Source organism: Rhincodon typus, chromosome 4 (genome assembly GCF_021869965.1).
Source record: "Rhincodon typus isolate 14 chromosome 4, sRhiTyp1.1, whole genome shotgun sequence".
NCBI lineage: Eukaryota > Metazoa > Chordata > Chondrichthyes > Orectolobiformes > Rhincodontidae > Rhincodon > Rhincodon typus.
Window position 1 is genome coordinate 3,053,471 of NC_063335.1, and position 12,914 is coordinate 3,066,384.

At 42.4% G+C, this 12,914-nt stretch overlaps 1 protein-coding gene across 1 annotated transcript in view; it reads right to left on the reverse strand.

Annotated features, from left to right (window-relative positions):
- The window catches only part of avl9 (AVL9 homolog (S. cerevisiase)), a 77,482-nt gene extending 65,015 nt beyond the window's left edge, over window positions 1-12,467 (reverse strand). The window contains exons 1-3 of the mRNA XM_048595611.1: window positions 12,284-12,467; window positions 6,200-6,285; window positions 1,134-1,205 (exon numbers count right to left, since the gene is read on the reverse strand). Of these exons, the coding sequence (XP_048451568.1) occupies window positions 1,134-1,205; window positions 6,200-6,285; window positions 12,284-12,467 (342 nt within the window). The remainder of the gene's footprint in view (window positions 1-1,133; window positions 1,206-6,199; window positions 6,286-12,283) is intronic.
- Between the last annotated feature and the right edge of the window lie 447 nt (window positions 12,468-12,914).

Genomic DNA, 12,914 nt, shown 5'->3' on the forward strand with positions numbered 1-12,914 from the left:
TCACCTTTACTGGCTCCAACCTCGCCTCTTTGACCTGTCTGTCTCCTCTCCCCCTATCTTCTCCTTTATCCATCTTCTATCCGCCTCCCCCTCTCTCCCTATTTATTTCAGAATCCCCTTCCCCTCCCCCATTTCTGAAGAAGGGGCCAGACCAGAAACGTCAGCTTTCCTGCTCCTCTGATGCTGCTTGGCCTGCTGTGTTCATCCAGCTCTACACCTTGTTATTTCAGATTCTCCAGCATCGGCAGTTCCTACTATCTCTGGATTTTGAATGAGTTTGTTTCAGATTTCTTGCTCAAAACAGTTACAGTCATATCATCATGAAGCAGTTGCAGAATGGTGAAGAACTTTCAAGAACATCGAAATCTCTGGAGAACAACTGATTGTCTCATGATGTATTGAGCCATATGCTTTATCAAGTCAATAAATACTGGCACAGACATGATGGGTTGAACTGCCTCTCTCAGTACTTTAACTTTTTTACAATTCAAAGAGTCCTTGTTGTTGTTCTCAACACCTTTCTTGGATTTGCCTGGCAATAAAGACCATGTCAGAGGTTCCTCTGGGATGTCCAAAGCCACAATGCAAATTGCATTTGTAACCCACCCCCAATAATTTCCAAACATGGCCCACCACTTTCCAAGACAAGTAAAGCTTCATTATTGCTAACACAGTTGAAACTGCTAGATATTGGTTTAAAACACTGAACAGAAATATATACTTGCATCCATATTTTTCCAAAATAGTGAATTTCCATTTTTAACTCTAAAGCCCGCACTTGGTTTCATATAGATTAGTGAAAGGGAGCAAGAGATATACAATAGGCAACTCTTCAGATGTCTCTATCCTTAGGTGACAGCAGCATTCCTACAGGCCTAATGGCTAGCTCCCCAGTCCATTTAATGTATATAAAGGAAAAGATAGTTTGTGTGGAAAGGGAAAGAAAAATCAGCAAAAATGAAATTGCTCAAAATCTCGAGAGTTTTTGTTGCTTTCACAGTTCAAATCAGAATCATGCTCAAAGAAGTTAAATGTAAGAATATGAATTCTGCAATAATTGATTAAAAAAAACCTTTATTTGAAATGAGGCTGCTATTTTTGAAATATATTTGAGAAAGGCTCAGCCCACTTACCAACCTACTGAGTACACAAACGCTCTTCTGAACAGTTTCTCTTGTGACATCAGCCTGCCGTACCTTCAGGGCCTGAAGTTAAGAACAATTAAAGCCTTTATAGAGACATGCACTCAGTGGCATCATTTTCTGAACATGACTACATTGAACACAAAAAGTGACAGTGGCAAACATCAGTAACATATTAACACAGTGCAATGATTGATTTGCAAACAGCAAAAAAAAATTATTTAATACCAATTCAAAACTATTTCTCCAAATGCAAAATTCACAACCATGTACAGAGTGCAGATAGGGAAGGTGCACATAGGAGGATGTTGAAACAAATAGGAAAAATGTATAAATTGTCTAACCTGCTTTCTGATGCTCTTTAGGGAGATATTATTTAGATGTTTCTGTCAAAGTACCATATAGGCAAATATACATGGACCAAATTGCCTCCTCCCGTGTTGCATCATTCTATGGCTCTAGGATATTACCATATATTCCATTTGTTTATGTAATGTATTATAGTATATATTCACATGTCCCAATGTCCTTATCTGGAAGTACTAAATAGATGGCTATACAAAGAACACTCACAGGTACAACATGATTTTACAAACCTTTATAAGGTCACTCTCAGCCCCCTATGCTCCAGTGAAAAAAGTCCCAGCCTATTTTCATAACTGAAACCCTCTATTCCTGGCAACATCCTGGGAAATCTTTTCTGAACCCTCTCCAATGTAATAATATCCTTCCTATAGCAGGGCCACCAGAAATACACACAGTACTCCAGAGATAACAAAGTGTGGAGCTGGATGAACACAGCAGGCCAGGCAGCATCAGAGGAGCAGGAAGGCTGACGTTTCGGGTCTGGACCCTTCTTCAGAAAAGTAGTTCAGAAGCAGCTTCACCAACCTCAACATAACGTCCCCAACTCCTGCACTCAAAGGTCTGAGCAATGAAGGCAAGCATGCTAAATGCCTTCTGAACACCCCTGTCTACCCATGACACTGATTTCAAAGAATTATGTACCTGAACCTTTAGGTCTCTCTATTCTACATTACTACGCGGGGCCCTATCATTAAATGCGTAAGTCATGCCCTTGTTTGTTTTGCCAAAATGCGATACCTCGCATTTATCCAAATTAAACTCTATCTGCTACTCCTCAGCCCATTGATCTAACTGATCAAGATCTCTTTGTATTCTTAGAAACCTTTTTCATTGTCTACTATACCACCAATTTTGGTGTCATCCGGAAACTTGCTAACCATGCCTCCTACACTCTCAGCCAAATTATTCATATGAATGATAAACAAAAGTGGATCCAGTATCGATCCCTGTGGAACACCATTGGTGACAGGCCTCAAATCCAAAAAATAACCATCCAACACCATACTCTGTCTGCTACTATTTGGCAGGCTTATTCACAGATTATGGACTTTGCCTGAGAACAAAAATCATAAACTACCAGGCTGTGATGCTTACATCAACTTTTATTAGTTTTCAGAATTGGAAAAACTACTGCCATCACATAAAGCAACCAGATGCATGCCATATTCGCTATCGGAGATCTATTTGCAATAAGTGACAGGGTAAAACACCCCAACACAAAGTGCTTGCAAAGTGATGCGCATGTGGCATCAAAAGCATGCCCATGGGTCCAGCGCAGGTGGTGGCCAATCCACCTAACCTGCACATCTTTGGACTGTGGGAGGAAACCGGAGCACCCAGAGGAAACTCACGCAGACACAGGGAGAAAGTGCAAACTCCACACAGTCACTGGAGGATGGGATCAAATCCAGGTCCTAGTGCCATGAGGCAGCAGTGTTAGCCACTGAGCTGCCCATTTAAAGTCTGAAGTTAAAATACTGATTTGTCTCAGCAGAATTAGGCTAAAATGAAGGTTGGCCAGTCAGATTGCAAAACCCTGTATTATGTGTGACAACTGAATTAATGTGGGTAACCTTTGGTAGTAGTCTACCTGGTGCACTTTCTGGTTTCACTTCTGATTCAGTTTTGTATTAAAAGAATACAGTAGCCACTATACTTTCTACATTCTAAACATGATGCCTTCAAGGCCTCTTCAGAGCAAAAGTTATCAACTTTAAATGGCACATGACAATAGTCATAGTCAACTGAGGGTTGGTGTGGACTTGTTGGGCCGAAGGGCCTGTTTCCATACTGTAGGGACTCTATGATTCTATGAATAGTTTTGGACATGACTTTTATATCACGTGTGGCTCAGCAAAGCAATTTCCTGGATCACAAGGATTCCATGCAGGTTCAGGCAACTGATGAATAATTCATAGGTAGTTGTTAAGTGATTGATTGAGCAACAAACACAGGACATTATCACATATCAGTATTACCATTACAGAAACGTAGAAAATAAGAGTGGTGTAGGCCATTTGGTCCTTTAAACCTGCTCTGTCATTTAATATCAATATTAATATATATTACTATTACGTTCATCCAACTTACTACACTGTTCTCACTTTCTCCCATACCCTTTGATCCCTTTAGCCTGAAGAAATATATCTAACTCCTTCCTGAAAACATGCAACGTTTTGGCCTCAACCACTTTAAAAGATATTTGGACAGGTATAGATCTCTCTAATGCTGTCCATTTGAATAGGAAAGGTTTGGGGGGGGGGGGGTGCACAGGCCAAAAGCAGGAAAATGGGACTAAAACTCACTCAGAGATACTAGGAACTGCCGATGCTGGAGAATCTGAGAATAACAAGGTGTAGAGCTGGATGAACACAGCAGGTCAAGCAGCATCAGAGGAGCAGGAAGACTGACGTTTCAGGTCTGGACCTTTCTTCAGAAGTGGGGGAGGGGAAGGGGATTCTGAAATAAATAGACAGAGGGGGAGGCGAAGGTGGAAGGTGGATAAAGGAGCAGATAGGTAGACAGAAGACACATAATGTGGTATATTGTATCCGCTGTTCCCAATGTGGCCTCCTCTACATCAGGGAAACCAAGCAGAGGCTTGGAGACCACTTTGTGGAACACCTACGCTCGGTTCACGACAAACAACTGCACCTCCCAGTCACGAACCACTTCAACTCCCCATTCCACTCCTTGGACGACATGTCCATCCTGGGCCTCCTGCAGTGTCACAACGATGCCACCCGAAGGCTGCAGGTACAGCACCTCATATTCCACTTGGGAACCCTGCAGCCCAATGGTATCAATGTGGACTTCACAAGCTTCAAAATCTCCCCACCCTCGACCTCATCCCAAAACCAGCCCAGCTCATCCCCGCCTCCTTGATCTGTCCATCTTTTCTCCCACCTATCTGCTCCTCCCACCTCACTGACCAACCCGCACACCCACTTCCCACCACTAGCCTCATCCCCACTTCCGTGACCTGTCCATCTTCTCTTCACCTATCTGCTCCTTAATTCACCTTCCATCATTGAAATAAATTGAGAGAGGGGGAGGCAGAGTCCCCTTCCCCTCCCCCATTTCTGAAGAAGGATCCAGACTCAAAATGTCAGCTTTCCTGCTCCTGTGATGCTGCCTGGCCTGCTGTGTTCATCCAGCTCTACACCTTGTTATCTAGGAGAATGGGACTAGTTCAGTTTGGGAAAAGTGATCAGCGCGGACAAGTTGGACCAAACAGTTTATTTCCATGCTTTATGATTATAAATTCCTTCTCATCTCAGTCCTAAGAGGACTACCCCGTATCCTTAAACCATGACCCCTGGTTCTGGATCCTCCAGTCATCAGGAACGTCCTTCCTGCATTTGTCTTGCCTAGTCCTGTTAGAACTTTATAGGTTTCTACGAGATATCCCTTCAGTCTTCTAAAGTCCAGTTAATACAGTTCTAACTGATTCATTCTCTCTTCACACAACAGTTCTGCCATCCCAGGAATCAGTCTGGTAAACTGTTGTTGCACTCCATTCATAGCCAGATCATCTCCCTTCGGATAAGGAGACCAAAACTACACACCATACTCCAGGTGTAATTTCACCAAGGCCCTTATGTTTACAGCAAGAGATGCCTGCACCTCTACTCGAATCCCATCACTATGAAGGCAAACATAAATTTGACTTCAAGGCTTGCTGCACCTGCATTCTTACTTTTAGAGACTGGTGTACAAGGACACAATGCACCTCCCCTTTTTCCAATCTATTGCCATTCAGATTGCCCTTCTTCCTACTTTGGCAGCCAAAGTGGATACCCTCACATTTAACCACATTATACATCAGCTGCCATGCATTTGCCCACTTACTCAACTTGATAATTCATACTGAAGCATCCTCCTCACAGTTCACCGTTCTATCCAGCTTTGTCTCATCTGTAATCTTGGGGAAATAACATTTAGTTCCATCATCTAAATTATTAACATATATTGCGAATCGCTAGGGTCCAAGCTTGGATACCTGCTTTACTCCACTAGTCACTGTCTGGCTCTTGGAAAAAGATCCATTTATTCCTATTCTTTCTGTCCAGTTTGCCCACCAGTTCTGTGTCAGTATACTGCCCCCAATCCCATGCAGTTTAATTGTACATACTAGCTCTTATGTGGAACCTTAACGAAAGCTTTCTGTAAGTCCAAATACACCATATCCACCACCTCCCCCTTATCAACTCTATTAGATACATCCTCAAAAAGTTCCAGAAGATAAATCCATCCTGACTTTTGTTCAATCCTGCTACTTTTTATCCAAGTGTTCTGCTATTAAATCTTCTAAAATAGTCTCTAGCATTTTCCCTACTACCGATGTCACATTAATTGGCTTAGAATTCCCTGTTTGCTCTTTACCTCCCTTTAAATAGTGGTGTTACATTCAGAATCTTGAAAATGACAACCAACGCAACCATTACTATATTTCTAAGGCCATTTTCTAAAGTACTCTGGAACTTAGACTATCAGGCGCTGAGGATTTATCGGCCTTTAATCTCATCCATTTTCCTCTCACGAGAGAAGAACGGAAGGAAATCAGTATTAGTAGGGAAATGGCGTTCTGATGAGAAATTGTGTAATGAGTTTGACTAACAGTTTTTGTCTTCCATTCAAGCTGGTCAGGTGTAAATCATTAAAGTTATTTTTACTGAAGGAAAATTTACCTTGGCTTCAATCTGTCGGTAGCAGGAAACACCATAAACTGTCTTTCGATTTCCACTCCTTGGAGGCAAATGAAAATAAATGGTATCTGAGAAAGGAGAAAATCAAAAATATAAAATCATAGAAAACAGCTGAAAATATGTTTCAGAGATAGCATTAGAATGAAGCACTTCTGATACACATAGTGCTTTAAAGGTAAGTTGAAATGATCAGTAAATAATTGGAAGGTACAAATACTAAATTAAGTGACAATAGCATAAGAAGATAAAACATTTGCACACAGTTATCACAATATTTATTCACAACACTTGTTATAATCACAACTGACGTTACTACTAGACAAGTCACATTCTAGAATGAAACCTGGCTTGACAGACCATATATTCTTTTGTATCTTAATGTGGTCATTCAATGACATATAAGTACACAAGGCTGCAGATTCTTCAACAATAAAATAGAAGTTTATTACATAAAAGGAAACATGATGAAATAAAACAAACACGCCACCTAAATATAGAACACTGTTTGAAAGGTTTTAAAACACACAGACATACAAAATTCTCAATTATTCCCAACACCAATACTTTACAGCAAAGCCTGAGAAATTATCCCTCTAGCTCAAAACTTCAGTTTGATGCAATTGATTCATCCCAGTTTATTTTTGCTGGGAGCTGTGAGGTCTTTTTGCATACATACTCAAAATTGAAAGCTTATACTTACTTAGCTTTTTTTAATAATGTAATTTTCAAACCAATTTGGAAGATACTCAAGCTAACTTTCTGCTAAGGTAACTTATTTCTTTTCAAGGAGAAAGGATATATATTGTGTTTCTGACTGTAATCAAACCTCCTCTGAATAGAAATCACTTTCTGTGACAGAGAATTCCCCAGGCTCACCACTGTCTGGGTGAAGAAAAATCTCCTTATCTCAAAACCAAATGACCTATCACCTATCCTTTATTTGTGATCCCTGGCTCTGGACTCTCAGTCTAGCACTTATCCTGCCTAATTCTGTTAGAACTTTAAAGGTTTCTATGAGAACCTCTCTCTCTTTCTAAATTTCAATGAATGTAATCCTAATTGATCCAGTGTGCCTTCATAGACAGTCCTGCCATCTCAGGAACCAGTCTGGTAAATCTCCATTGCAATCCCTCCATAACCAGAACATTCCTCAGATAAGGAGACCAAAACTTCTTGCAGTAGTCCAGAATCTGGAATTACGAATCTACGCAGAGGGTGGTGGGTGCCTGGAACACCTTGCCAGCGGAGGTGGTAGAGGCGGGCACGATAGCGCCATTTAAGATGTATCTAGACAGATACATGAATGGGCAGGGAGCAGAGGGATACAGATCCTTGGAAAATAGGCGACAGGTTTAGATAGAGGATCTGGATCGGCGCAGGCTTGGAGGGCCGAAGGGCCTGTTCCTGTGCTGTAATTTTCTTTGTTCTTTGTACGGCTGACCATGAAGCCATCTTAGATTTTTGGAAATACCCATTTAGTTCACCAATGACCTTCAGGAAAGGAAATCTGCTATCCTTACCTTTTCTGGCCTACACGTGACTCCAGACCCACAGCAATGTGCTTGACTCACACAGCCCTCTGAAATGGCCTAGCAAGCTACTTAGCTGTATCAATCGCAACAAAGTCCCAAAAAAAAATGAAACCAGGCAGACCATCTGGCATTGATCTAAGCAGTGGAAAAGACAACGACAGAAACAGCCCTGTTCACCCTGCAAAGTCTTCTTATGAACACCTGACGGTTACTGCCAAAATTGGGAGAGGTGTCTTACCAACTAGTGAAGCAACAGCCTGATGTAGTCATACTCACAAAATCATACCTTACAGACAATGTCCCAGACACTACTATCACCATCTCTGGATATGCCCTATCCCACTGGCAGGACAGACCCAGTAGAAATGGTGGCACAGTGCTATATATTTGGGGTGAGTTGCCCCAGGAGTCCTCAACATTGACGCCAGCACAATGAAATCTCATGGCTTCAAGTTAAACATGGGAAAGGAAACCTCCTGCTGATTATCACGTACTCTCTTCCCTCGGCTGATGAATCAATACTCCATGTTGAACAATACTTGGAGGAAGCACTGAGGGTGGCAATGGTGCAAAAGTACTCTGGGTGGGAGATTCCAACATCCACAACCAAGAGTGGCTTGGCAGCAGCACTATGAGCTGGTCAGTCCTAAAGGACACAGAGGCAGATGGTGAAGGAATCAACAAGAAGAGAAAAAAAACATACTTGACTTCAAACTTACCAATCTGCTGGCTGCAGATGCATGTGTGTATGACCGTATCACTAAGCATGACCACTGTACAGTCCAGGAGGAGGCAAAGGCCCACTTTCACATTGAGAATAACCTCGATCATGTTGTGTGGCACTAACACTGTGCTAAATGGGATAGACCTCGAATAGATCTAGTAACTCAAGACTGGCATCCATGACACATTACGGGTCATCAACTGCAGCAGAATTGTGCTCCAGCACAATCTGTAACTTCATGGCCCAGCATATACGCCATTCAACTATTAATCCAAGGGGTCAACCCTGGCTCAATGCAGAGTGTAGGGGGAATGCCAGGAGCAGCATCAGGCACACAGCTAGTTCTGCTATAATGCGTGTTTCATTACAGCCAATTCATGTTAATGTGATTGGTGAATTGTGGATGCTGCTTGGATAATGTGAACTTTCTGCTGTACAGGTTTAACGATTTTCTATAGCGATTTCACTATAACATGATTTTCAATGGTGTTTTTCTACGGTGTTTTTCTACAGTGCGAGGTCATACAAGAACGCAACTATTACGTTATAGGAGAACTACCTGTACCTAAAAATGAGGTGTCAACCTGATGAAGCTACCAAAGAGGACTACTTGCATGCTAAACAGCATAAGCAAAAAGCGACAGACAGAAATCAGCGATCTCACAATCAACGGATCTTATCTAAGCTCTGCTGAATGGTGGCGGACAATTAAACAACTCACTGGAGGAGAAAGCTCCACAAATTTCCCATCCTCGATGATGAAAGAGCCCAACACATCAGCGCAAAATATAAAGTTGAAGCATTCATAGCAACCTTCAGTGAGAAGTGATGACAGTATGATCCATCTTGGCCTTCTCCAGTGGGCCCCAGCATTACAGTTACCAGTCTTCAGCCAATTCGATTCACTCCATGTGATATCCACATTGGAGGCACTGGATACTGCAAAGCCAAGGACCCTGACAACACTCCAGCAACGGTACTGAAGACTTGTGCTCCAGAACTTGCCACTCCCCTAGCTATTGGGACAACATTGGCATTTACCTGACAATGTGGAAAATTGCCTATGTATGTACAGTACACAAAAAGCAGGACAAATCCAACCCAGCCAATTACCACCCCATCAGTCCACTCTCCATTATCAGTAAAGTGATGGAAGGTGTCACTAACAGCGCTATCAAGCAGCACCTGATCAGCAATAACTTGCTCAGTGACGCCCAGTTTGGGTTCCACCAGTGCCATTCAGCTCCTCACCTCATTACAGCCTTGGTTCAAACATGGACAAGAGTGGATTCCAGAGGGGAGGTGAGAGTGACAGCCCTTGATATCAAGGCTGCATTTCACCAAGAGTGGCATCGAGGAGCACTCGCAAAACTGGAATCAATGGGTACCAGGGGGCAAACTCTGCGCTGGATGGAGTCCTACCTGGCATATAGGAAGATTACTGGAGACCAGGCATCTCAGCTCCAGGACATCTCTGCAGGAGACCCTCAGGATAATGTCCTAGGCCCAACCATCGTCAGCCGCTTCAATGACCTTCCCTCTATCAAAAGGTCAGAAGTGGGGATGTTTGCTTATGATTGCACAATGCCCAGCACTATTTGCAACTCTTCATTTACTGAAGCAGTCCATGCTCAAACGTAACAAGACCTGGATAGTATCGAGGTTTGGGTTGACAAGTGGCAAGCAACATTCAAGCCACACAAATGCCAGACTATGATCATCTCCAATAAGAGACAATCTAACCACCATTCCTCGTCATTCAATGATGTTACCATCACTGAATCCCCCACTATCAACATCCTTGGGGTGGCTACAAAAGCAGGTCAGAAGTTAGCACGGTGGCTCAGTGGTTAGCACTGCTGCCTCACAGAGCGAGGGACACGGGTTCAATTCTACCCTCGGGCAACTGTCTGTGTGGAGTTTGCACATTCTTCCCATGTCTGCGTGGGTTTCCTCTGGGTTCCTCACACAGAGTTCAAAGATGTGCAGGTAAGGTGGATTGGCCATGGGAAATGTAGTGTTACAGGGATTGGGTGGGGGAGTGGGATGCTCTCCCCAGGGTCAGCATGGACTCGATGGACCGAATGTCCTGCTTCTACACTGTAAGGATTCTGTGAATACTGTGGAGGATAACGAACCTCCTGACTCATCAAGGTCGGTACACAGCTACAAAGCACAAAATCAATAGGGCGATGGAACACTCCCCACTTGCCTGGATGGGCGCAGCTTCAACAATACTCAAGAAGCTTGACACCATCCAGGACAAAGCAGTGCATTTGATTGACACCAAATCAACAAGTATCCATTCCCTCCACCACCAATGCTCAGAACTAGCAGTGTATTTATCTACAGAATCAACCACAGAAATTCACCAAAGATCTTAGATAGCACCTTCCAAACCCACAATTATTTCCATTTGGAAGGATAAGGGCAGCAGACACATGGAAATGCCAACACCTGCAAGTTCCCCTCTAAGCCACTCTCCATCCTGACTTTGAAATATATTGCTGTTCCTTCACTGTTGCAGGTTCAAAATCCTAGAATTCCCTCCCTCAGAGCATTGTGGGTCAACCCCAGCGCATGGTCTGCTAAGGTTCAAGAAGGCAGCTCACCACCACCTTCGCAAGGGCAAATAGGAATGAGCGATAAATTTGGCCAGCAGACATGTCCCATGACTGAATAATTTAAAAAACTAACCACTTGGCCTTATACTTGCAAAGGGGCAGCAATGGCTAATCCACCTAGTTTGCACATCCCTGGACACTACTGGGTAATCTAGCATGGCCAATTCACCTAACCTGCACGTTTTGACTGTGGGAGGAAACAAGTGCACCCGGAGGAAACCCACACAGACACCAGGAGAATGTGCAAACTTCACACAGACAGTCACCCAAGGGAACCCGGGTCCCTGGCACTGAGAGGTAGCAGTGCTAACCACCATGCCGCCCAAAACTAAGGTAACGAAAGCAGCTATAACACAATTTTTAAGCTGTTAAGATCTAAATCACTATTGTGTAATTTACTAAACCTGTGTAAAACTTCCCAACTTAAGATATTTTTCTGGGCCTTTCATGTAGGCTTTTCCTTAGATTGAAACACCAAATTGTAGGTCAATTAACCAAAAAGGGCCACCATCCTTAGGTGATTCTCACCTTCACCATCTTCTGAGAGACCTTCCAATTTGTACAAATATATGGAAGTGCAGCTAATGAGAAAGAATGCATCAATTTCTGGGCCCCTCTTGTGATACAGTAGCGTACGCCTGGACTGGGAGGCGCGGCCTCAAGTCCCACCTGCTCCAGAGATGTGTAATAACATCTCTGCATCAACAATTACACAGACTTTGATATACCTGAGGTTGGATGGGGTAACAGAAAGGAAATAAAGGGAAGAGAGACAAAGAACCTTATTACATCCCTCAAAATTTCCTCCACGTGCAACATATATAATGATAATTTCAAATATATTGACTGTAATACAAACAAATATGATAACTGTTACATACACAATAAAATCCACATTAGCAATGAGATGATCATGAAGTTACTTTTCTTTTTCCTATTGTTGTGAGAAGAATATAGCCAGCACATTGAGAAAACTCAAATGCTTCTCCAAATTCATCCATCTGAACTATCTGAATAAGGAGAAAGTTTCCACTTGATCTTAGAACATTTACAGTAACAATCTTAGATTCTGTAGAATGGTATACCCATGACTGCAGACTCAGCAAGAAGGCTACCAACTGACACTAACAGTTATCTAGAGTTAATATAAATAACAGCATAAAAAACATTTTGTCGTCTGTCTTACCTTCCTGATAGTTGTGTGCTCCATCAGGAAGGGCCAAAAATGGGAGGTATTTCCACTCCTCAGGCAAGCTGTGACCATCATGCCCTTCTTCTGGAACCAATGGTGGATATGAAAATTCAACCTGCAGAGTACCAGAAGAGAAACTGTAAGCAGCACATAGTGGTTGCACCAATGTTAGGTCCATCACTCGAAATAAAACTATGCAGAGAATAAACCACAGGGCGGGGAAATGGCAATCAAAAAAGAATTTTGGAAATATAAAAGGACACAAATATTTTTGGAACTGCTTTATCCATATAATTCACGACTGTTTTCAGATGTTCTCTGCAGGATCTATGTGCATTGCAACATTTGATTCTGTGTTGATCAAATTTAAATACCTGTCACATGACACAGAACACTTGTCATAAAACCTGTCTAACCTAGTTTGAGATTTTCTTGATAGCTGTATCTCATGTACATATCCCAAAATTATTTCCACAATCAGATCATGTTTCCTACTTGATTCAATTATTTTATTCTGTTTGAGTTAACAAATTAACCCCAAAGTTTCTTCAAGATTACCCAGTTTTTTCCAATAAAGACAATCCAAACAATAGAAACATTACTACATTTGATACCAGCCAACCTT